The sequence below is a fragment of the Brienomyrus brachyistius genome, chromosome 4 (genome assembly GCF_023856365.1).
Source record: "Brienomyrus brachyistius isolate T26 chromosome 4, BBRACH_0.4, whole genome shotgun sequence".
NCBI classification, from domain to species: Eukaryota; Metazoa; Chordata; class Actinopteri; order Osteoglossiformes; family Mormyridae; genus Brienomyrus; species Brienomyrus brachyistius.
Genome location: NC_064536.1, coordinates 16,299,918 through 16,326,686, shown reverse-complemented (window position 1 = coordinate 16,326,686; position 26,769 = coordinate 16,299,918). Strand labels below are relative to the sequence as shown.

The 26,769-nt window shown below is 40.7% G+C and overlaps 1 protein-coding gene across 13 annotated transcripts in view; it reads right to left on the bottom strand.

Annotated features, from left to right (window-relative positions):
- Positions 1-26,769, bottom strand: part of LOC125740582 (chromodomain Y-like protein) — a 106,179-nt gene that overhangs the window by 49,712 nt on the left and 29,698 nt on the right. For 3 of the 13 annotated variants that reach the window (XR_007397662.1, XR_007397664.1, XR_007397663.1), the window contains 2 exons: positions 17,304-17,482; positions 12,870-14,699 (listed from right to left, as the gene is read on the bottom strand). The exons of 1 other annotated variant lie outside the window; for it this stretch is intronic. Coding sequence is in view for 7 of the 12 variants with exons in the window: in XM_049011907.1 (XP_048867864.1) it covers positions 13,020-14,699; positions 15,393-15,644 (1,932 nt within the window). In the remaining 5 variants the exon portion in view is untranslated. 9 more of the 13 variants (XM_049011903.1, XM_049011902.1, XR_007397666.1 and 6 more) reach the window with 8 other exon arrangements.

The following is a 26,769-nucleotide window of genomic DNA, read 5'->3' as shown; positions in this document are numbered from 1 at the left end:
GGCAAAACCTGCAACAAAGAAAGTTAGAATCTGGCTGGAGGGAGCGACTGAGGCCCTGCAAGACTGCTTTGAGTACACAGACTGGAGCGTCTTTAGAGAAGCAGCATCCACTGGCCAACACATGGACATTACCGAATATGCTGAGACAGTGATGGGATACACTGACGAATGCATTGCAGATGTTACTGTTATCAAAACGATCACTATACACACCAATCAGAAGCCACGGTTTACAGCAGAAGTGCACAAACTGCTGAAAACACGGGATGCTGCTTTCAGAGCAAACGGCGCTGTGGCGCAAGAATTTACCTCTCCTGGGGAATCAAGTTGGCAAAAAGGAAATATGCAGAGGAAATCGAAAGACGCTTCACCTGTTTAAGAGACGCATGGTGCATGTGGCAGGGTATCCAAGCCATCACTGACTTCAAGACCCCACCGTATGTGTGAAACTGACCCCTCTCTTCCAGATCCACTCAACTACTTCTATGCCAGGTTTGAGGCCCAGAGCACCGAGGCAGCGCGGAAGATCACACCCCCACCAGATGACCAAGTGCTGTTCCTGTCTGCATCCAGCGTGAGAACGACCCTTGCTAGAGTCAACTCACGGAAGGCTGCTGGACCCGACAATGTACCCAGATGTGTGCTCAGAGTATGCGTTGACCAGCTAGGCGACGTCCTTGTGGACATCTTCAACACCTCCCTGAGGCAAGTTGTTGTCCCGCAGTGCTTCAAGACCACCACCATCAGACCTGTTCCGAAGGCCACCGTCTTCAAGCTCAACGACTAGCACGCAGTAGCACTTACTCCAATCGCCATGAAGTGCTTTGAGCGACTAGTCCTGAGCCACATCAAGAACCAGCTCCCCCCCCACGCTAGACCCACTGCAGTTTGCTTACTGCATGAACATATCAACAGACAACGCAATCTCACTTGCACTTCATCTGTCCCTATAACACCTGGTACACCGAAACACCCACGTGACGATGCTGTTCATCGACTTCAGTTCAGCATTCGACACTATCGTCCCTCAGCAGCTGATCGCCAAGCTAGACCCGCTCGGACTGAAGACCTCCAGTTGCAACTGGATTCTGGACTTCCTCACTCGACGGCCCCACGCAGTCTAGATCAGTAACATTAGCTCCAACACCATCACGCTAAACACAGGTAGCCCCCAGGGATGTGTGCTGAGCCTATTTCTCTTCACGCTGCTGACACGCAACTGCACCTCCAGGCACTTCATTAAGTTTGCGGACGGCACCACTGTTGTGGGACTCATCAGGAACAACAATGAGACAGCATACAGGGAAGAGGTTGCAACGGTTGGTGGTCTAGTGCAAGAACTATTTTAGGCAGAAGCAGATACCGTTGAGTGAGCGGCCTCAGATACCTGGGTGAGCACATCACTGAAGACCTGACATGAACCTGGAGGTGCCTTTATCACCTGAGGTGCTGAAGAACTTTAAGGTCTCCCCACCTATTTTGAATACTTCTTAGACCGGCATCACAGCATATTTCCTGACACAGAGCTCCGCATCATGGTTGAGGAATTGCTTAGTTCAAGATCACAAAGCCCTGCAGATAGTGGTACGTGCAGCAGAGCGCATCTTAAGGTCAGCACTGCCCTCTCTGCAGGATATCTACACCAAACACTGCAGGACCTGGGCAATTATGATAATTAGGGATCCTACCCACCAGACAGACTGTTCAACTCAACTCAGGCAAGAGACTGCGCACCCTAAGGGTGCTCGAGAGGAGCTTCTACCCCCAAGTCATCAGGATCCGGAACTCTAGCATGCCAACAGCCATCTGCCCCTAAAACTCCTGCGGTCACTGTAACTCACTGCATAATCACTTTATATTATATTTAATTCCATGGTCTCTCCTGCTAGTTTATTATTTTTATTTTTATTATTTTGCCTTGTTTAGCACAATTCTGCAGCAGGCTAGCTTTTCATTTCACTGCACCTGTATAACTGTGCATGTGACAACCTCGTGAATCCTGAAATGGCAACCAGTCTATATACAGATGGGAAGTGAATCTCCTTTCAGAATGGTGGGGGCATAACACCCTGGACCTCAGTATTCAAGCACTGAGCACCTGCCCCTTTTGCCTGAACAATTGAAAGTGCCACTTTTCAATAAACGAGTGTCGCTCCATAGAATAAAAGGTTTCTCCCCTGGTCTGCAAATTTTAATGGAAGTCATGTTGCATGCCCCCCCCCCCCCCCCACTGCCACCCCCACCCATTCAAACTCCCCAGGATACAATATACTACATTAAATTAGGGTCGTCACATTTACAATTAAACATATCCCCTTTGGAACTGGGGGGCACACTGGAGATGTTTGTCCCCCAGTTCTCTTAATATAATGAACACTTTTAGATGTAATTGTCAGTCCTTTTCCAGCGAGAAGTGGCATTGTTGCTCTGCCATTATGCTCTTGCTGGTGACTGAATATTTCTCAGAATTTGCTTGATAGTGCTGAATACATAAATTGAAGAACTTATTAAAGGAAGAAGATGAGGAACCATATCAGCCTATTTAGTAAGGGGACATGCAGGGAGGACTGCAGAGATATGTTAATGCATGAGTATCTCAAATGTCAATAGTCCTATGTGATTATAATTATTCCTTATTCACTTATTCCTAATGTCCTGTGTACTAGTAAAAGTAGGAGATTTAGAGACTTTGGAATAAATGTTCTCATCCTAGTTGCCTGGTAAAGAACCATACAAGGTCCATCTGGAGAAGCAAATGAGTAAGCTTCAGATCCAGATGGAGCACATTAATCATTTAAGAAGAATATCTAGTTTAGAATGTGAACTGCCTGAATAAAAGTTCCGGGTGGGTTTTGTGGTTAAGATGGTTCTTAATTGCTGTGAAATAACCAAAAGAAACATTTTTTATATATGCAGCCAATAAACACAATGATTGAAACTGTAGCAAAGTCGTCTTTATTTCACTGATCGTAGTGGTTGTGAGTGAACATCTGCGTTTCTGTCAGCTCAACCTCCGCTCAAATAACTCCAGGGCATTAGTTGCCACAGTGACAGTAACGTTCAGTCCAACCTCCATTTCTGGAATGGAAACTATCCTGATTTACGCTACCAATTCATAACTGCATGCTAAACACACTTTCTGGAATACCCTCCATGGCAACAATGTAACTAATGGCCTGCATCTCCCTGAACAACAGACAAGGCTCCCCATTAACAGCACATACCGATCCTGTCTACAGCAACCACATATAACCAAGTGAAAACCACAGAACTGAGCTCTTCACATCAAGGTTCTCCAAGATTCAGAAGTAATGAATCGTGCCCCTTAAAGCCAGGAATTTCAATTCAACTTTAAGAAACTGTATGCAATCACAGAACATAGGAATGAATTACATAATAGATTTACTTTCAACACGAAAGATGTAGATGCTTGCCTGTACATGTGACCGCAGGGAAAGTATACCTTACTATAATTCTAAGAGGAAGATAGTGTATGTGATTTTTATTTACACATTATATGTATTACACATACATATATATATACACATATATTATATATACATACACATATATATATACATACATACACATATATATATACACACATACATATACACATATTTATATCATATACATATAAAATTTATCCATATTCATCATATACATGGGCAAAATAATTTCACATAATTGCTCCTGTTTTGCCACGTGTAGCATGGTAAATTGTGTTTTTCAGTTCAAACTTACCACAGCAAAAAGCAAAAGATCATGGCAAATGCAATTATGCTTTATTCTAATGCATGTTTCACTGCTCAGTGTTGTTACATTTAATCAACAAAAGATCTTCAAAGGTTTTATCATTCAGATTGGAACGTTCCGGCCTGAAAATATTTCCCGCCATACTGAAGATTCTCTCAACAGGTGCAGAGGAAGCTGGTATAGCAAGATATTTGCAGGCAAGTCGTGCTAGCTCAGGAAAGCTGGTCTGGTTTCCTTTCCAGTAAGCCAAAGGGTCAACATCCTCTGCTAAACATGGTTGACTCAGGTACACAATGACATCATGTGAAGTTCTGGCAACAGCTGAGGAACTACATTGACTCTCCATGTACGAAAAAAGTTTGGGACGTTTCTTTGGTTGGTCAGTACAGTCATTATATCCAGCACTGATTTTTGGGGAAAGACACGCAACTTTTGCCATGAGAAGATCCTTCATGGTGGTAACCTCTTCACCAATACACCAATCCAGTTTGAATCTTGGGTCAAGAGTGGAAGCCATCTGAAAGCATTGCATGTCTTCAAATTTTGCAAGATGCTTATCAACTGCTTTCTGAAGAATGGACACCAGGTTTTTATTGCCAGTCATCTTCATGTTTCTGACTGCATGCCTTAAGGCTCGAACACACGGAATCACCAGGCTGGAGGTCACCACTTTGTCTGCCTGACACCTGTCTGTCACCTCCTCAAACGGTTCCAGCACCACACATAGTTCCTGTATGATTTTAAATTCAGTGGGTGACAGCTGAACAGGGCACTCCAGCTGAGCAAGGACATCACTGGGAATGTTAAGGACTGACTTCAGCATCTTCAACTGGCTATTCCAGCGGGTGGCATTTCCACGATGAAGTTTGTGATCTAGATTCGCAGTAGCCTGTGCAGACTTATAGCAGAAAGAAACAAATTTTTGGATTTTGTCTAGCAAGCATTTTACAGAGCCAACTTGATCCAGGGCATCACGAACCACAAGATGTAATGTTTGGACAAAGCACTGACTTCTTTCTGGAGGGAAGTACATCATCTCTTCCTCAATGTTCACCACATGAAGATCAGATGTGTCATCTTGTTCCACCTCTTCATCATGAACACCAGTTATGGGTGGGAAAAGGTTGAATGCCTTTATCATGTTTGATGTACTATCGGTCACAATGAATGATACCTTGTTCCTAATTCCATAAGTTGATAAAATATCCTCATACACTGCACAGATGTTATCTGCTGAATGCCTTCCTTTGAATCGCTGGCAACTCAACATTACATTCTGCAATGCAAAATTTAAAATGAAATGACCAGACATGGTAAAAAATGACCTCATTGATCGATTTGACCATAAATCCACTGTCAGACAAATATCAGAAGCATCCTGCATCTGATTAATTAAATGATTTTTAACAGCAGCGGTGCGCTGAGGAATGAGGTTCTGGGTGAGGTCTCTCCGAGAAGGCATTGTGAAGAAGGGTTCAGCCAATTGCAAAATTGCAATGAAATCCTTATTTTCTACAGTAGAGAGGGGAAGGAGTCCATTCACAATGTATGTCACAATGCGGTCTGTCAGAGCAACTTGACGACTATCTGTTGGTATTGGAACCACGACCCATTTAGAGCTGGCTTCAGATTCAGAGGGTGCAGTATCGATAACAGTCTGGTTAGGGGTGACTGGGTCATCTCTGGGTTCTGACTTCACCAAAGGGTCAGAATTCTTCTTCTGAAAAATAATACACATATTTGTTAATTTGCAAAGTGAAATGTATAAAGCACAAATATATCTATGTGAAAATTATAGACAATACAGACAGAAGGGGTACAATAGTAAGAACGTTTCACAATGTGTCATGGATCAACCCCAATTTGTTTTGTCGCATGAAATACATTGTTTTATTTAACTTGCACAGTAACTGCCAGTGACATAATTCGTGTGAATATTAGCTTATGCACTGTTTTAGCACATGTTTCAGGTACATTTCCCGATAATGATCGATCTTAATGAGTGCATGTATTTCGAACCAGGACCCGGACGATCGCGTTACCCGGATTAAATTTTATTTCGGTCCATATAAAAGATACAGAGGAACGCGTGTCGTGTATTCGTTCAGAACGAGACATAGCATTTTATTTGTGAATTACACGAGACTGTTCTAGCCGGCAGCCACGTGTGTTTTTGTCTAATTACAAACATTGCAGTGATACAACATATAACATTTTTTATATTCCCTAAAATAACTTCAGCACAAATTGCCTACAAAAACAATCTATGCATTTAAGTCGCGCAAATAACATATTTACTACACGTTCTTTCTATTCATTATTAAATTCGGCCCGGCGATGGATCAGTTTTCCTTGAGAATAAAAAACAGCTGAGGTAATGTCGGCGAGGTTTAGCGCTGTTTGGCGAATTATCCATATTTCTTATATATATAAATAAAAAGTTTGCCTCTTAAACTGAAAACTTCCTAGCCATTGTCCCCGGGGTTATTTTACTTACGTTTTGCATGGCGGCGTAACGCGATGGATGGTGCTTTCTCAGATGGTGCATAAGGTTTGTTGTGTTGCCTGATTTAGCAGGTACGGCTTTACCGCATGCTCTACAAATTGGCGAGTCGCTCTTAAGAATAACTCCGTCTTCTTTTTTGAATCCAAAATGTGTCCACACAGCTGAAAGGATTCTTTTTCTTTGTGGAGGATGCAATTCGTCGATAACGTTACTTGCACCCTCCATCTCCTCAGACCACGCCGACATATCTATACTGTGTTTCCTAACTAGCCAGCTACATGAAGGATGTTGTCTGTTGGTTCCGGAAGTGGCGTACTTGCGCATGCGTCATGAAAAGCACTTTAAATCGTTACAATTTGAATTAATGTGAAGTGGCAACATTAAATTGTAACGGATATTTCATGTCATATTACGTTATTAGCCCACTTGGGTATGTTATGAATATTGGCGTGCTGTAACGCCACCATTCAATCCGCGGTATTACACAGCAGTAATAACCATTTCAGAAGTTTTTGATCCTGGTATAGCGGCATACAATTCAGAAATGAACAGCTTTTAACTAACGATACAAAATCACCATGCCCTTTAACATGCAGTTATTGTCTGCCTACAATATCAGATAGCTGCAGCATGACAACACTAAATACTGATCAGGAAATTAAAATGAGCAACAATAAGTCTGTTAACTTACCTGGACATGTCTCTTGAGATCCTATATTATCTTGACGATACCACAGACTGCTTTATTACAGTGCTTGCATACAGCTCCGTAATTTCCAGGTATGGCACTGGGAGATTGTTCACCAAAATGGGTAAAGATTGACAGCATAGTCTTGCTGTGTGATTTTTTCATCTTGTATGTTGTTGGAGTTAGACTCCACCAAGTCCGTTGATGAGGAAAAGATGCACTCTGGAGGCGAAGGATAGTTGCACGTCAGCTCTCTATTCTCAGCACAGATTGCAATCCGGGAGCCACTCTCTAATGCACAAAAGTACACACCAAGGGAAGCTCAGCTCCCTGTTGTCTGTGTCTAGCCTTTATACCCCGTTTAGGGCGTCTACTGTTCTTGTTGGTGTCTTTCCAGTTGACGTAACATACAACTATTGTTTTGAGAGTTCTGGCGTTAGTCTCCACTCTCTTCCTTTTCTCTTATCTTGTTATGTTCCCAAATTCTGCAGCATCAGCTTAATGTCACCCTGACCCTTTCCGTGTGCCTTCGGTTTTCCTTAAGTTACTGGCAGTACATGGCGGCCCAGCGCCCCCCCTTCTCTTTCCTGCCTATGTTCCAGTTTGTTCCCATTTCTCAGGGTGACAAAGTTTAGCACAGGGCCTAGCTGCCTTCAATGTCAGTTTGCTTTCGGATTGTTTGACTCTAAATGAAATGCTTTTCCGCCACGGTACACAATAGGGCAGTTAAATAATTTATTATATAGGTGACACTTCAAATTTTTCATTATTTCATTCTGACTAACATTTTTATAACAATAATACAGTTTATGCTGTGTATGGTATGTGAAATCAATATTGAAATATTAAGCTGTACTATTAAAAGGTGCACCTACACTAAGTATACAAAATTATTTATATTTAAATTCTATTTTGATCTTACTTCCATAAATAAAAATTCAACCTGAAATTCTGAATCCTGATTTTGTTCTACGATATATATATATATATATATATTAATATATATATATTAGAATGAATTCACGGACAATTACGTCACCCACGTATATGGAATTAATCCTTTTACTGTAATATTCTTGGAGATCGTAATTGTGGAGTAATTCTGATCGTGTGGAGACTGATCGTCCTGAAGATCAATCGTCCATGATTCACCCAGAATGTCATTGAACATGTTATTCTTTGCCGATCCCCCGCAAACCCTGTCCTGCCATAAAGAACTTCGGCTCATGAAAGAAACCAGGATGCTTATCTGAGCCATTAGATCGGCATCCAGAATGCTTATCTTGGTTTCGGGAGACAGAGGGGGGTCGTTATCTAGCACCCTATGTTGTCGGTAGGGGGGACAGGGAGGCGTTGCGCAAACACCCGGCACCAGGACCCCTATTGTATTTTATTATCACAGGCAGCAACACTCGGACAAAAGGGGGAATTGGATAACACCTTGTCCTGGGGGGAAGGGGTGAGTCTGGCCAGCTCGCCCCTGCCCACAGGTAGCGCCCAATTTAGTATAAAGGACGGGGAAAACTCAGTACTGACCGGAGCTCAGCCGTGGGATAGAGCGCGCATCGCCCGGCATTTCTCGGGACTCACGTGTTGGTCTCCTGCCAGGACTGAAAAGGGCTCCCCAGTCCGTGTGTGAAGGTGGGTGATGAGGGCACGTCCGAGTGTAAATAGTTTAGCAGCTGCTTGTGCGTCCGATTGATTAAGGGGGATTAATTATCACCGCTTGTTTTTTTATTGTTTGCTTCCTATATATATATATATATATATATACGTATGATTCATGCTATTCCATATCTCTGGTGGTATAAGGTTGTCTTGCATTGTTTTTAATTGACATTGATTTTAATACGAGGTTGTCTTGTATCACTTGTATTAAAGTGTTTTTTTTTTGAGTGAACCTAAGCGTGCCTGTTTGTTCCTTCGAGAGCCCCATATCCCTCTCTCATTCATTTTAAGACAGTATATATATATTTTTCAAATTCAAAAACTGATCTAGAATTTCAGGCCCATTGTGTATTCATTTCTGAATGGTGCACAAGTCTGATAACCAGTATTAATCATAACCAGTAGCAACAATATATAAGATAAGAAAAAACTTTATTTATCCAGAGGGAAATTCTTTTGTCCTTTACATGCTCAGTGCAACAATAGGAATAAAGGTAAGGTAAAGAAAATAATAGTGCAAATAACTATGAGTAATACTTTGTATTATAACTATATAAATACTCATAAATACTCATACTCTGTACAAATATGGTAATATCATCATTTCAAGGTTTAAAGTAGGTGGGGAACCCTCCCTTCTGTACGATTACAACCTACCTGTCATCAAAACTGGCACATTTGCTAATTAACTGCAAATAATTTGAAGCAGATAATTGGCCAATAGACAAAAAAGTAGATTTCCATCCATCCATTTTCCAAGCCGCTTATCCTACTGGGTCGCGGGGGGTCTGGGGCCTATCCTGGAAGCAATGGGCATAAGGCAGGGAACATCCCAGGATGGGGGGCCAGCCCATAGCAGGGCACACTCACACACCATTCACTCACACACGCACACCTAGGGGCAATTTAGCAACTCCAATTAGCCTCAGCATGTTTTTGAACTGTGGGGGGAAACCGGAGTACCCGGAGGAAACCCCACGATGACATGGGGAGAACATGCAAACTCCACACACATGTGACCCAGGCGGAGACTCGAACCCGGGTCCCAGAGGTGTGAGGCTAACCACTGCACCACCATGCCGCCCCCAGGTACTATATACTCAAGTACAAATCAAGAATAAATACACTTTGTGGTTAATTAATATATTAATTTATAATGTATTTGTGTAAACTGTTTCGAATGTAAAATGGAAATCCCGAGTTATAGCCTATATAAAGCGTGCTGTTATTCTGTTTTTCTATATGAAGGTGCGATCGGGAACATCTTCATTCTTTTATTTCGATTTATCTGTATAGCTTTTGGTAACTAATTTAATAATTATATGAAGTCGCTCAAGTCCCGCCAGGTAGTTAGCCTAAACTAGGGTCACTCAAGTGCAATACGGAATTTTAGGATTAAAATAGCCCGGATGTTACTGTAACTCTGGAACAGTTACCTCTAGTCATTTACAATATTACTAATTCATTGATTTTTTCCCCCTTAAGATAAAATATTCTCAGTTAAACGCGCAGGGCGAGAAATGGCGAAAAGGGGTCAATATCATAAGACTATTACGAATTATTTGTTTACGACAGAATGCAGAGAACGGGACTATTCGCTCTGTAGATAACTTTCAATCTTCAATTTTTAGATACAAATAAAGACTCGCCCTCTGGTTTACGGAGGTTGGTGAAAACCAGGTAGATTTTAAAATATTGTGCTATGTGCGTGCCTAGTAAAGACACTGGAATTGTCGGTATGGACGGGGGGGGGGGGGATCACGATGCTGGCTCAATCACAGATATAACACCCTGTTTATAAGCGCCAAGTACTAGCTATAGAAAGAGATTAAGGTAGCAAAGTATTATTCAGAAATGCTAGAGAACCGAAACCTGTTAACAACCCATCATCAGTATGAAAAGGCGTAGGTAAAGAAGGTGAGGAACCCTCCCTTCTCTTGAATAATGGCCAGGTCTCCAGCGGACTGAATGAGTTGTACTTCAGATTTTAGATGACAATGGACAATTCGCATCTTTTTCTTTCCCAACCGTTCTCCCGCTAAAATTTATGACGGCTCATCAGTAACTCAAGAAGTTAGAAAAATCGACTTCTCTCAAATCCCCCACTGCCCCCAACTACCCTCACTATCCGTGAACAGGATGTCTGCATTGTTTTAAAAAACAGGTGTTATAAAAATATGTAATGACTTCTCACTTACAACTAATTCCATTAACACCGAATCAAAGTGCGATATCGGATTAAAAACAAACACACGAAAAAATAATTTTCCTGCAGTTCTGTGGTAAACACAATCCGCCAAACTGGGGAAACAAGATGAAAAGAACGCATCAGTTGTATCTTGAGTAATTTATGTACAGCGCCCTCCACAATTATTGGCACCCCTGGTAAAGATTTGTAAAAAGAGTTAGAAAAAAAATCCACCTTTTGGTGAAGCAGCTTCATGTCACACTGAAACACTGAGGAAAAGTAAGAAAAATAATCCTTCATCAAGAAATAATTCTTTTTAACAAAAACACATGTGCCACAATTATTGGCACCTCTGGAAATTATAGTGAACACAATGTAACTGAAGCATGTTTCCTCTGTAAATTGTGTATCTTTGTACAAACTGTTGCAAAGTTGTCTTTATTTCAATAACTGTGATGCTTTTTGAGTGACCACTAACAAAAATGGTAACACTTTACTTGACGGGGTACAAATACTTCACTGAAGTAAAAAAAAAATAAAATCCTGAACTAATATAGTTGCTACTTGAGATAAAAAAGTGTCACGATTCATTAATGAAAAACAATATCAGTATTTCACTTGTGTAGGCTGGTTCATACATCTATTCAATTTGCACAGCATCCACAGATGCACTTTGTACCTCCCCAATCCTTGAATGTTAGGTTATTATTATTGTGTATTTGACCTATTGAATACCTAAATTTCATTTTGGGATCAATAAAGTAACCAAGTAAGTTAGGGCTGCCACTAACAACTATTTTTTCCTATGGATTAATCTGTTATTTTACTCGATTATTTTACCAATTGGTCAATTAATCTTCCTCCAGAAAAATCAAACAAGCCTTTTCATTTACGTCAATTTAATTTAGATAACAACAAACTCTTTTAGTGCAGGGCTTTAGATAATGGATGCCAGATTTCCAGGACTAATAATAGGTATTATTTTCACACCGCAATTCAATAAGCAAATTAGTAGTATGACTAAAATATTGAGATGCGCGTTGTGACACTCAAAAGTCAGTCATCTATATAAATTTGCCATATCGATAAGCTTATTACATCCAGTTAGGGGAGTGCCCCATGCTACTGTTCCGGTAAATCATGGAAGTGATGATCACTGAGGTGGCAGCAAAGAAAGGGAAGCTTAGCAACCACATCTTTTAAAAGAAATAAGGTGAAAAATGTTGGTGGTGTGCCAGTACTTTTTGCTGATTTAAGTCAGTGTACGTACAATAAGCCCAGATTTTAGCCTAAACATTTCTTCAAACACTTATTCAATGGAGATTCTAAGGTAGCAGGCAAAAAAAATTGAATGGCTCCAATAATGAATGTATTTTTAGGAGGCAGCGTGTGGCTCAGTGGGCTGAGTCTCAAACCCAGCCTCAGCATGTCTGCAGGTCCTCAAGCAAGGCCCTTAACCCCCAGCTTCATGGGCTCCCCAACGGGTGACTGCCCTTCACAGACAGTTCACTCTACAAAAGAGCAAGTTGAGTGAGGCGTAAAAACAATTTCCCCACGGGGATCAATTAAGTATCGATAATTATTATTTAGCAGCTACAAGGACAAAAGTACATTCATAAACCCTTTATAAGGGCAGTATTTAAATACTGCCAGGTCTGTAAATGCAGGAGTTCACTGTACTAAGGTGTTTATCTTGTGCGTATAACAGGGGATTTTTGGACAACACGAGATTGTGAACAACGAAAATATTAGTAACGTTCTACAGTGCACAGGTCTATCAGCTGCTGTTCTATGGCACATACACACAAATAAAGGTGTTTTGCCAAACATGTCGGAAGCAGTGCTCTGCATATCTTCCTCCTCCTTTCACACCCTCGTCCCAACATGCAACATATTCTGTATTTGACAATGTAGCAGTATGGACAACATGGAGGAGCTGGTCCCTAAAGGGAATTCAACATTGGTACAAACAGCCATTCGCAAAGATAGGGATCAAATGTTGGATGGCAGCGTGACACTCCCTTTTCACCACCCCAAAAGAAAACACCCTGAAGTATGCCGAGTATGTTTTTCTTTTAGGTTTTATTGTCTTATAGGGCTATATTTTTTGATCACCCACCAAGTGTATATTAAGTTGACTTTCAGTTCCACCTTAGTACTAACAAAAAGCAAAACATCACAGCAAATGCAATTATGCTTTATTCCAATTCAACTCATTGTTCAATATTATTACACTTAATAATCAAAAGATCTTCAAATGTTTTATCATTTACATGGCATTGTCCCGGCCTGAAAATATTTCCCGCCATACTGAAGATTCTCTCAACAGGTGCGGAGGAAGCTGGTATAGCAAGGTATCGGCAGGCAAGTCGTGCTAGCTCAGGAAAGCTGGTTTGGGTTCCTTTCCAGTAGGCCAAAGGGTCAACATCCTCTGCTAAACATGGTTGACTCAGGTATACGATGACATCATGTGAAGTTCTGGCAACAGCAGATGGACTAGTCTGACTCTCCATATAGGAAAAGAGTTTAGGACGTTTCTTTGGTTGGTCACTGCAGTCATTATATCCAGCACTGAGTTTTGGTGAAAGACACTCAACTTTTCCCATGAGAAGATCCTTCATGGTGGTAACCTCTTCACCAATACACCAATCCAGTTTGAATCTTGGGTCAAGAGTGGAAGCCATCTGAAAGCATTGCATGTCTTCAAATTTTGAAAGATGTCTCTCAACCGAGTTCTGCAGAATGGACACCAAGTTGTTGTTGCCAGTCATCTTCATGTTTCTGACTGCGTGCCTTAAGGCTCGAACACACGGAATCACCAAGCTGGAAGTTACAGCTTTCTCTGCCTGACACCTGTCTGTCACCTCCTCAAAGGGCTCCAGCACCACACATAGTTCCTGCATAATCTTAAATTCAGTGGGTGACAGCTGAACAGGGCACTCCAGCTGACCAAGGACACCAGTGGGAATGTTAAGGACTGACTTCAGCATCTTCAACTGGCTATTCCAGCGGGCGACATTTGAATGACACAGTTTGTAATCTCCTAAAATTTCAGTAGCCACTGGAGACTTATGGCAGAATGACACAAGTTTTTGGATTTTATCTAGCACATTTTTTATAGACCCAACTTGATCCAGGGCATCCCGAACCACAAGTTGCAATGTATGGACAAAGCACGGACTTCTTTCTGGAGGGAAGTACATCATCTCCTCATCAATGTTCACCACATGAAGATCAGATACGGCATCTTGTTCCATCTCCTCCTCATCATCAACAACAGCCATAGGTGGGAAGAGGGTGAATGCCTTTAAAATGTTAGATGCATTATCGGTCACAATGAATGATACTTTGTTTTTAATGCCATAAGTTGATAAAATATCCTCATACACACCACAGATGTTATCTGCTGAATGCCTCCCCTTGAATCGCCGGCAACTCAACATTACATTCTGCAATTCAAAATCTGAAATGAAATGACTAGTCATGGCAAAAAATGACCTCATGGATCGATTTGACCATAGATCCACAGTCAGGCAAATATCAGCAGCACTCTGCATCTGATTAATTAAATGATTTTTAACCGCAGTGGTGCGCTGAGGAATGAGGTTCTGGGTGAGGTCTCTCCGAGAAGGCATTGTAAAGAAGGGTTCAGCCAATTGCAAAATTGTGATGAAATCCTTATTTTCTACAGTAGAGAGGGGAAGGAGTCCATTTACAATATATGTCACAATGCTGTCTGTCAGAGGAACTTGACGACTATCTGTTGGTATTGGAACCACGACCCATTTAGAGCTAGCCTCGGGCTCAGCAGGTGCAGTATCTATAACAGTCTGGTTAGGGGTGACTGGGTCATCACTGGGTTCAGGCTTCACCAGAAGTTCAGGATGCTTCTTCTGAAAAAGAAAAAAAATATTTAGTAAATGTTGACATTTATAAAGAGCACAAATAGTTCCATATGAATATAAATCACACAATGAATACAAACAGTAGGGCAACCATGCTGGTATGGAGTAGAGACAAAACTGTGCAGGAACAGTCTCCCAGAAACTACAAACTAAATTTAATTATGAATTACAAGAATGTATGAAACTACGGGAGAAGCTTAAGTATAGATAATGAAAATGGTTTTTTGGTATAAAAGGTCATGGCTACTGTTGTGCGGCGGGAAATTTACACGACTAGTAACTACAGTTTCCGATCGAGATGGTCTAGGAAGTCTGAACCAGGCGCTGGAACGTAGGCGGGAAACCAGACAAATTCTGTCGCGTATTGGTTCAAAACGGGACACAGCATTTTGTTTTTCCGAAACAATCATGTAAAGCACGGGAAGGGTTATTAACTTCCCGAAGTACCGTTTTTTAGATCACTTAAACCCAGCTGCCGATTGATTGAGCGGTTCCCACACAGGGTTAAAAAAAACTAAGCGGAGCTAAAGTTTGCGGCACTGAACTCTGAATTTCATGCCCCCCATCCAACCGGCGAGTTTAACACCCTCTATTAAACTGATATTATCCGTACATCATAAAAACTAGTTTCCGCTTAGGCTTTACACTTCCTAGCCAGTGGCCCCAGTGCTTTTAACTTACGTTTTGCATTTCGGTGTAACGTGACGGGTGGTGCTTTTTCAGATGGTGTATAAGGTTAGACGTGCTGCTTGCTTTGGACGGTATGGCTTTACCACACGTTCTACAAATCGGCGCGTCAATGTTAACAATAGTTCCGCCTTCTTTTTTAAACCCAAAGTATGTCCAAACGGCTGACTGGGTCCTTTTTTGCGGAGGATGTAATTCGCCAAAAACGTTACTTGCATCCGCCATCCCCTCAGACCACGCCGACATCTTTAGACTGTATAGCTAGCTAGCTAGCGAAACAATGTTACCCCGTGACCGGAAGTGATGCGTCCACGCATGCGTCATGAGTGACAGAAGTTGTAGGGATGAAATTCATTATTTACAGTGCACCTAAATTTTATTGTATACCTATATCGGGATTTTACCATACATCATGTTTTAACTCCCCCTACACACACGCTGCCATACTTACCACAACACAAACGTTCATCGTCTAATTTAATTCTAACAAATTTTAAGCGCATGAAACACATCGCCTTTTAACTAGCACAGCAAGCGACAGTCGCAAACCTCGTGTGAATATTAGTCTATGCATTGTTTTAACAAAAAAAAATCTCTCAAAGACTGCCGGATTAAACTGTACTTTAGTCCCGATACAAAACGCCAGACAAACTGCGTTGCGTTTTGTTTCAAAACGGGACACACTATTTTACTTTTCACCACGGGATAATCCCGTAAACCACGGGGTGGAGTAGCAACTATTATAGAAGTACCGGCCCAGATACTCTTCTAGTTGGTGCGCGATGTGTTCTTTTAGTCACTATTAAATCCGGGCCGCCAATAGAGAATTAAAAAAAACTATATCAGCCGAGATAAAGTCTGCTGGGACTAAACCTGGATAATTTTGCCGCCCCCAAATCGGCGAGATTTAGCCCTCAATATAGCAGATTACCCATATATCGTTAAAAAGTGAAACTGCCTCTTAGTTAAACGAACCTCTTAGCCACCAACCTCGGGTTATTTTACTTACTTTTTGCATTGCGACGTAAACTGACGGATGGTGTTTCCTTAGATGGTGCATAAGGTTTGATGTGTTGCCTGTTTTGGCCGGTACGGCTTTACCACATGCTCTACAAATTGGAGAGTCAATATTAACAATAGCCCCGTCTTCTTTTCTGAATCCAAAATGTGTCCACACAGCTGAAAGGATTCTTTTTCTTTTTTGTGGCGGGTGCAATTCGCCTTTAACGTTACTTGCACCCTCCATCTCCTCAGACCACGCGGACATCTTCAGACTATAGCTAACTAGTCAGCTAAACAAAGGATGTTGTTCACTGTGACCGGAAGTGTTGCGCCTGCGCATGCGTCATGGAAAAACCACAGCACATTGTCAGCGTTAGCAGCAAAATCAGAATTTATGTGAATTGGGAACATTAAACGCAAGGGATATTTTGTGCGTAATAATACACTATTAGCATATTGAAATGTGTCACGGATATTAACGTCATTATTTAAACCGCGATAGAGAACAGTACTTCTGACCGATTTCAGATATATATTTTTTGATCACGGTATACCGTCATGCTATACACTTAAAGTACATGTTTTATTGTATAGGAATAATAAACATTTCTTTATTTCTACCGAAATTAGTCAAACGGAAAGCACAAAAACAAATGAATAAAATCTGAACTGCAACACAACAGTATGAGGAAAACACAAGGCAACACATCCATTAATGGCAAAAAAAGTCACGTTAATAAAAACGAACAGGTTTTAGCAGAAAATATACAGAATCGCCATGCATATTAAGACAAGCGGCTACTTCAGTCCTATGATATCAGATACCTGCAGCAAAGTGAGCGCTGCCACTAAGTACTGATTTTATCAGAAAATCATAATAAACTACAATAAGTCTTAACCTACCTGTAGATGTCCTTTGAAATTTGAAGTGTCCGTGGTGGAACCTCAGTCAGCTGCATTGCATTGCTTACATACAGCTCTGTGATTTCCAGGCGTGGCTGTAGGAGGTGGCTCACCAAAATGGGCAAGGATGGACAGCTTTGCAGGTTTCCTTGGCTAATTTTCCATCTTGTGGGTGTCTGCTTTCAGATTGTCATGTTCCATTTTGCAGATTGTGGGATAAGGAAGAGCAAGAAATCAAATGGTCTTCCACCATGGCAAACAAAAGGCAAGTTAAATTATTTGTTCTGTAAATGATATGTTGCGATATTTCATTCTAGAAAAATCTAGATTTTTGCAGTGTATGCTCTGTACATTCACATGTTCAAATGTAATTCATATTTAAATATTACGCTGTATTGTTAAAAGTTGCACCTACACTATATGTATAAGTAAATTTGCATTTTATTCCATTCTTATTCTTCCTTAAAATGACAATGAAACTGCAAGTTGGCATCCTCTTTTTTACCGCAACTGAAATTCAGGAGCTTGACTGGAATTTCAGGGTCACTCTCAATCCAGTTCTGAACGGTGCATGTCATGACATCCTTGAGGTTACAACATTCACTGCCAAACTGTATATAAAATACAATCAAAAAATAACAGCCAGTTCATTTACTGAATGTGCTTACATTTCATTGTTAAATGGATAAATTGTAGGTGGTGGGAAATTGGGTAAAGCCATTATGGAAGAGTGTGTATAGGGGGGGGGGGTATCGGAAGTATGCATAAATACAATGCCAAAATTGTAGAGGAATACCCCATTCTGCGGAAGGTTTGGTGTGAGCTATTCCTCCTAATTTAGAAGGGTAATTACTTTCTGAAGGGGCACATTAAATAAAATTGAAGTTTGTTTGAGTTGAGCAGGGGTCACCAACCTTTTTGAAACTGAGCGCTGCTTCATGTTTGAAACTGGCCCTCCTAAACTTCATGTATAATAAATGCTTTAAATGCTTTTTTTTAAGATAGTCATTTTCAAATCTATATAAATGCAAATGTGATTAAAGAAGAGTAGCAACAGGATAAAATAAAAATTTAGACGCTGCTCAGTGGTGAGTTGTGCTACTTTTAGAACAGGTCTGCGGGCAACTCATGTGGTCCTTGGGGGCGTCCTAGTACCCATGTTGGTGACCCCTGGTCTAGAGTGTCTGGCAATGCATTTTGTTTTTAAAGTTTAAAGGAATTGACACAGTTACAATAATGAACAGAGTTAGCCACTGTATGGAATATAGGTTTTGTTTTGAGCTTCAATTTTTATTCAATTACCCGTTTAGTTACAACATTATTAAATAAAATTGAATCCTGCAGTTAGTAATGACACACATCCCTGCATTTTGTTCTGCTCGGACTTTCTGTCGTTGACCTCTGAGCTCACCTCACGCCTGTAAACTGACTGTTAGCAACACACTACCCAACTCAGTCAAGCGCTAATGCACAGCTTGCTAACCATGGGATCAGCAGGGTTTTATCCTGTGATTTCTCAGTTACTCAACTCATATTCAAGCTGAAGTCATTATATTTATTAAGCATACGTGGTTCTTTACATACCAGATATGCTGGCAGGAATTTATCAGCATGGAAGTCAAGAGGAAAATAAACTTAGGGGCTGAGGCTTAGGAACCTGTAATGATTGCAACACATGCCTACAGAATTTAGTGTAGTAGCAAGGAATATGGTAATTTCCATATTCCTTGTAACTACACTAAATTTCCGGACAATCCTGTGTTTTCTCCATAAAACTATATGCGAGCTGAAGTCATTATGTTTATTACGCAACCATGGTTCAGTCTGTAGACATGATACACTGACAGAAATCACACAGGATGCACTGGAGCCGACAGAGACAATGAGTGGGACAAGCCTAAGTAGGTGGCTTTGTCGCCTGAACAAGACAAGCAGCATCATCTGAAAGGTCCTTAACGGCATCATAGTTACCATCACTTTGAAGACCTGGTAAACCATTTTAGCTAGAGCTTGCATCAGATACACTGAACAGCCAAACCCAATGCTTTCTATCCAGGGGAAGCTGGCAGTGCTCACGGTTATCAAGACATCCCTGTCCTGTCTTTGGCATCCATATGCAATTACCTTAACTTCACAGAAGTGAGTTCTTTACGTCAGCACGGTTTGGTTCAGGCATAAACCTCACAAGTGCGGAATACGGCACTTGAAGGAGGACACAAGACACATAATGGATTTATGTGACACTGAAATATAAAGTATGCGGAGACCAAAGCTAAAATCATCATAACTGATATTGATTTTGCCAAGTGGATACTGAAAACAGTCTGGGCCCCTTAGCTGAGATCTGACGTATTGGCACAAATGTATAGGGTTGCAAAATTCTGGGAATTTTCTGTTAATTCCCATATATTCCCGGTAATTCCCATTGAAAACTTCCAACATGGAATATTTCCAAACTTCCTCATCTTAATTTACCATGTAATGGAAAGTTTCTGGAAATTTCCCACCCCTTTATAACCCTACAAATTTAAGCAAGATATTTAAATTAAGGTAATTTAGCTAGTAGATGGAGATGTAAACATGAGAAATATGTGCAGAGGAATATTCCCAGGGGTGTGCACTATTCCTGTCCTCCCGGCTATCATCCTGACAGAACACGCTTACCCCATGTACAGACTGCACTACAGTGTCAGATGACATAATCCCAGAATCATAACCCTACAGGAAATTACTGGTTATCTAAATTAGATGGTAAGCGGTTTAGGAATTGCTTCAGTGCAATGTCATCGACTGCAGTATCCCACAATCCCTAAGTGCTGTGACCACCAACTGAGCGCTCGACACAGCAAACATTTACTTCCCACTGATGTTCATTCATCCAGAGATGAACCAAAGATTTTCTCTTTGTGTTTTTTTTTTTGTTAACTACTCTTTGTAACAGTCATAAGACAAATGGTCTATCTAAATACACGCCCCAGAATTTTTCAACAAGCACACCAAGCAGCTCACAGCAATTTCAAGTCGTCATTAAGTACGAGGCAGGAGTCAAGCAGGAAAAACAAAGAAATAAAACGAGAAGAAATCCACAGTCTTTGTGGACTAACACTAAAGAGTTGTGTGAAATTCCTGTGGAGGACTGAAGATACGGGGTGGGGGATGGGGGGGTAAGAGAGATGCCAGCATAATTAGCATTCAGGGACCACTGAGGAAATAATTTACGTCCTCAGCTCAGGATGTAGATATTCTGGTTTGGGCGGTTTGAGTAGAACAATAACACAACCAGGGACAACTGCTAATTAGCCATTCAGGCAAGTGTCTGAGCGGAATATTGTGGCAAATTTTGTGCTGGGGGGGACGTGAATAGCTAGGCAACAAGTAGATGGCATCAGTGCAGTGTGGAAGCAGATGGCCTTCTTATTAAGGTTTTAACCTGCATGATGATCACATCTCTATAACAATAATATTAATAAATAAAAAATAAAAAAAATCAAAAGAGCTATGAAAAGGTTTCCTCTGGGTGGATTATGGTCTAGCTCAATTAGGGGAAATTAGTAACATGTAAAATGAAACAGCCCCAGAGATTTCACTTATGCCACAAAATGTATTTTTATATGTTAATATTTTATACTCATTTATTGCAGCTCCTCAAATTCAGTTCAAGCCCACTTAACATCATGCCAAAGTGACAGAATTGTGTGTTAAGCACAGTTGTTAGTCTTGGTTACAGTTAACCAAGTGAACGAAACTAGCATTTATATCCTTTTTTGAATACTACACTCTGGAATTTAAAAGGAGAAGCTTTTAATATGCATTGATAATTTTAATTTTCAGTATCACGTTTTAAATAGACACTCATCCAGGTCTGAAGTTAGCAAAGAAAAAGAAAAAAAAGCTACATGAGATCTGACTCTGTAAACCTTGAACCTAAACAAGCTGCACGGTTGGCTTTGATAACAGGACATTTCGCTTAACTCAGACTGTTCAGCACCATGGACAGCAACCGGCTTTAGACCTGTAACACAAGTGGTTAAACTACTGAGCTTTTAGAAGTCATCCGCTCAATACTCAGGACAGGGGAATTAAATGCACTGATTCTGACATCAGACCAAAGTGAAAAACGACAGATGTCAAACCTTTGTTCACTTATTACTGACAGTAGAGCAGTATTCATAAATTGAACTATACTAAAATAAATTGAGTAAATCAATGTGTATAAGACCAGAACATGACAACAGGACATGATAAACACGATCCATGAGAGTTGTACCTCCAGCCCGACACATAAAAATCAAAAGTTGACATATGAAATTCACACATTGCTCAATAAGGAACATTTCAGAGTGATTACAGTGCTGTTCTCTGGATTCAATTCTGATGAAGAAAAAAAAATCGGAATGTCCTTTTGAATTAGCACAAGTGTTTATCAAATAGTAATTTATCAAATCAATGCAGTGACCTAAATGCAAATGCAACAAATCAATTTGTTCAGTTTTTAAAAGCTATTTATCCACTTTGTTAAGTAAAATCAGCAATAATAGTTAAATTACTTAGGATTCAACTGATAATAAGCACTGGTATTTAGATACTATTAATTTGCTTGAAGTCCATTAGTAATAAGCAGGAAATTATTCACAGATTGAAGACAGGGACTCGTACCAGCAGCACCTGTAAACAAGGCATTTAATCTGTCACAACTCTTAGTTCTAGTTTACCTGTAAAAGACAACACATGTACTATGTGGGCTACAAAGGAACCCAGTGCAATACTGGTTCACTCAAAGCTTCCCGAACATTTCTGCACAAGGTTGGAGGCATGGAGCTGAAACAGCAGGCAGGTTGTGTTTGAGGGTTGAGGGCAGCATCTGACATTGCTGAGGACAGCTCGCCCGACACAGCAGCTTGTGCTAAAATTATCACTAAAACCAGAGATTCAAGGTCACCACAACTACAGATGCACTGATCCAAAATTCGGATCGGTATCGGCGCTGATCCAGACTCATTTGACGGCTCGAGTATCGGCCATATGTGACAAAGACAGCTCTGTGTGTTAAATCTGTTAGTACAAATCAATAGTTCTACCTCTCTTTTACATTTTAGAGATTTTTTTTTTTTTTTTTTTGCAGCATTCAAGCTGAACGCTAATCCTGCCCCTCACACTCGCTGAGCAGCAAGAAAGTAAGTGCGGTGACTGATGCGATATTATATGCATACCCTTTGTAGTAGGGGGAGCATAAGAAAATCAGATAAGAGAGTGATGATATGGAAGTATTTTATGCTTTTAACTGCAACTAGTAGCACAGCGAGTTTTGAGGTGGGAGTAGCATTTAGTGGAAAATCCCACTAAACAAAGCACATGCGATTGTGCGAGACAACGGAAGCAATATGAAAAAAAGCATTTGATTTGGGCTGCGCACTTCGTGCAGCTTGTGTTGCGCGAGGGGCTCTCATTACAACGAAGTGATGCTGTTGCCAATAGGAGAAAGGTGATGGGGCATCTTAAGCATTTGCAAGTTGTGTGTCCTTGGTTGGAAGATATTCAAACTGAACTGCAAATGCCTCAAAAACACTTAAAACAAAATGTTCAAATGAGGTGGAACAGTACACTATTTAGGTTTCTAGTATCCTAATTAAAGATTTTTTTGGCATACTTATTCCTCCCATCTGTATTTACAAGTTTACAAAAAAGTACAAATATACACTTATTATATTAAAAGTAAAAATAGCTCATGTACCGGTATCTACGTCGTAAATCAGTATTGACAGTTGTGTATCAGAATCAGATTGGAACTGAAAAATGTGGATCAACTCTTCCTTAACCATAACTTATATCTGGAAAGGCTGTTTTCTGAATGCGTGGGCATCAAAGTAGCCAAAAATCTGCTGTATATCAGGCATTGGGGGAGACACAGCGAGACAGCAGCCTGAAACGTCACGAGCTAAACACTAAGCGAGTGGATATAGAACGCTTCAACCTCGGAGGAAACTGAAGGGCCATTTGCTGATCGCGCCGTCACCGTATAGGCAGACACACATAAAACAATATAACAGACAACTGATTGTATTCCTTTTACTTTTAGAGTACAACAGACAGACAATGTCGTCTGGACAGTAAACAAACTTTATTAAAAATGGAGATAGTTAAAATAACAAAAAAAACTCTCATTAAAGTTCGTTTTATTTTTAATCTTTTCCTATCACCTAAAGGATTCGCTCCATATGTAACCATGTAGCTGGCTACGCAATGGTCTGGTTTTGTGTAAATCCGTCCCCAATCAGATAAGAATCTGGGGATCTAATGGGGATCTGTATGCCATCATGTGGCTCAGTGTGGATTTAAGTCTCTTGAAGCTTCAGCCAGCCCAGTGTCAGTTTCAGGTGCTAAATCCAAACATTAATGGCACAAATTAGGTTAAAAAAAAAAATTCTGCACTAGAGAGCAAGCTGATGGGATAGTGCTGGCAAGCTTTCAAGCTTAATGGTTACAGAAACCCAAAAGACCAGCAGAAGGTTATGGGCTGCCTTTGGACTGGATTTAATCACACAGTCCAGCACACACACACGACCACAGATAAGGTGAATCCGATTTTAAAATGTAAGCAGATGGGGACAAAAAGGGGAAGCTTGTATTATTTTTAAATTGAATGATTTACCGACAAAAGGCAGAGTAAGAGTAATGCCAGCCGGTTTTTTTTTCTTCAGAAAATTCCTCAGGGATGATCACTTTGGTGAGTGAGGTTAAAACACCATCTAGCAACATGAACAGAAAGAACAACCCAAGAATTAATTTAAGAAATGAAAACAGGCATTTCCTGATGTGGTGGGCCAAAGCAAACAATAACAACAAAAGAATATTCATTCATTACGGCTGGCTAACGATCACTCCTGATGTAGTACATGTGCTTTTATCTACCATGCACCAATTTACAACCTGTTGGATACCACTGCATCACCTTAATTGTTATGCCATCTACTGGTCAAAGTTTGTCAACACCTACGCAGAAGATGACTCAAAATTGAGATGTTCTTATACAATAAGATACCATGCGATATTATAATTCAATTTTATAACCAACAGCTGTGTTCAGGGACATCGAGCCAATCAATTCAGGTAGGCATGAGCTTACCTAACATTTTCTAAAAACGTAACTATAAATTAATCATTCAGTCAACCAATAACGAGCCTATGTTGACTGTGAATAACACATCGTTAAACTTGCAGTAAGTTTGCCGCCAACTACGATAATTTTATTCTATAGCTTCGTACTTAAAGACAGGGCTTTTATTTTCATTCCAAGGCCCTGTTTATTTCCCACTGATGTCTGCACAATCATTTGTCAAAAGTGTTGCTTGCCCTTAGGCTTTAAGTTGAGAAACACCAAACACAAACATTCAGACTGCATTTAGCGATATAGCTCAACAATTAAGGCAAGCCTGATTCGATTAACTGGATTTTAAACTTTTTGCTTTTTGGGATTAACTATAAGCCCGAGTCAATATTCATATGTTTAAAGAATTTATCATATGAAACATTCACATACTTATGCCAGAAATGTCCTTGTTATGATAAAAAAAAGACTTTACCACCAGTATGGGAGCAAAGGAGATTATTGCCCATCCAAAACAATTCCCATGAGAGAAAAATTAAAAAGCGCACAAACCCATGAGATCCATCTTAATCGAATCTTTTCGGAATGAGATAAATTATACGGCCCAACATCTAATTTAGGATCTGAAGCATGAATCCCAACTGGAGGACAGCACACAGTGTACAGCATGTGTGTGTGTAATAAATGTGTGTGTGTGTGTGGGTAAATTACAAATGCAATGATGTTACTTAGCAGATGGTTTTATCCAAAGCGAGGTACAATTGAGAAAGCAGGCCAGCCAATCCCTGGAGCAATGGGGGAGTAAGAGCCTTGCTCAAGAGAACAAAGGTGAAATGACTCTGCCAACCGCGGGATTAGAACCAATGACCTACTGGTCACGGACACGGCATCTGAACCACTGAGCCACAGAGTCAGCACATCTCTCTCTCACTCACTCTCTCTCACACACACACACAAAAAAGTTGCTGTTATATGCATTACTATTCATTTCAATATGGAAACAAATCATTGCCTATTGCATGTTCCCTTTCCAATTCCATTACATAGATTTATTTTACCAAAACAATCACATTAGGAAAAAAAGCAGAAGTCTGAGTCTGTTGGGGGTGGGGTCACACCTCCCTCTTCCACAGAAATGAGTCATTGTCTTCACATCAAGCTGACTCAGACTGAATAACATCATCCTACGAGCACTGTCGGTCTGACAATCTCTCCCTTAGGGGACAGTCTCAGTCCAATACCCCACCAAGCACTATCCACCCAGCACAGCAATCTCACTACTCTGCCGCACCTGGACATCTCCAGCTCTTTCCAGGCTGTAATAAGCACAAGCCCCCCCCCCCGGTCAAACCTGCCAAGGAACGGAGCATTCAGCTGGAAAGACTCCACATAATGGCATTTGACAAATGCGTGCAGGACACTCCCAGCCTGCAGCCCAGCCAAACTGCCCCTCGCTCTCGTCCCATGAAAAGCACATCATCGTAACTGCAGCTAAAAGCTTTTTCTGGCATTACAGCTCAGAGCACTTTACATGTGAACAAACTGCACACTTCAAATCGGCACACTTTCGGACCTCATCGTCACGATTTTAACGGAACCTGCCATGCTGATTCGGTCACATGAGCAACTCATGAAACTGAATTTGGGCGAGTCTGGAATGAATACTGAGGGAGATTTAAGCGAACAAAGTTTAAACTTTTTTTTTGGGGGGGGAGGGGGGGCTATGACTTTGACTGACTATATTTACCTTAATATAAGCTGCACAGAAATGGTCCTTATATTGTTTTTCAGCTATTGTTCAGCTCTATAGACTGAACAAGTAATATGCCATCCCCATTTGAATATTTACTAATAACTGATTAAAATATTAAAAATTCAATAACACAAAAAACCCCATATTTCAAAATTTATCATGTTTTTTTTACTAAAGTTAGAGCATAATGTCATGATCATCTCCAGAAAATGTGGTCTTTGGTTTTTAAGGTGTTGCTGAGATATCTTGACTTAAAGGTAACATCACATGGTTTCATATCACTAATGGGCGCTTAAATCCCCCTGAATATTGATCCAAGACTCGCCCAATTTCAGTTTCATGAGTTACTCATGTGACCAAATCAGCATGGCAGGTTTCGTTAAAATCCGTGACGATGAGTTTGACATGGAATGACCCCCCTGGAGTAAAAAGAAAAGCAAAAGCGCAGCATTTGTTGCTTCATAATTCTGAGTGAAACGAACCGCATCTGCGGAAAAGCTGACTAAATATCCGGCTACGCATTTTACGACAGCGTTCCTGCTTTTAAAAATAACTTGTGATTTATGTCCACTAATCTTGGACAAAGCATCCCATGGGACAGAAAATTG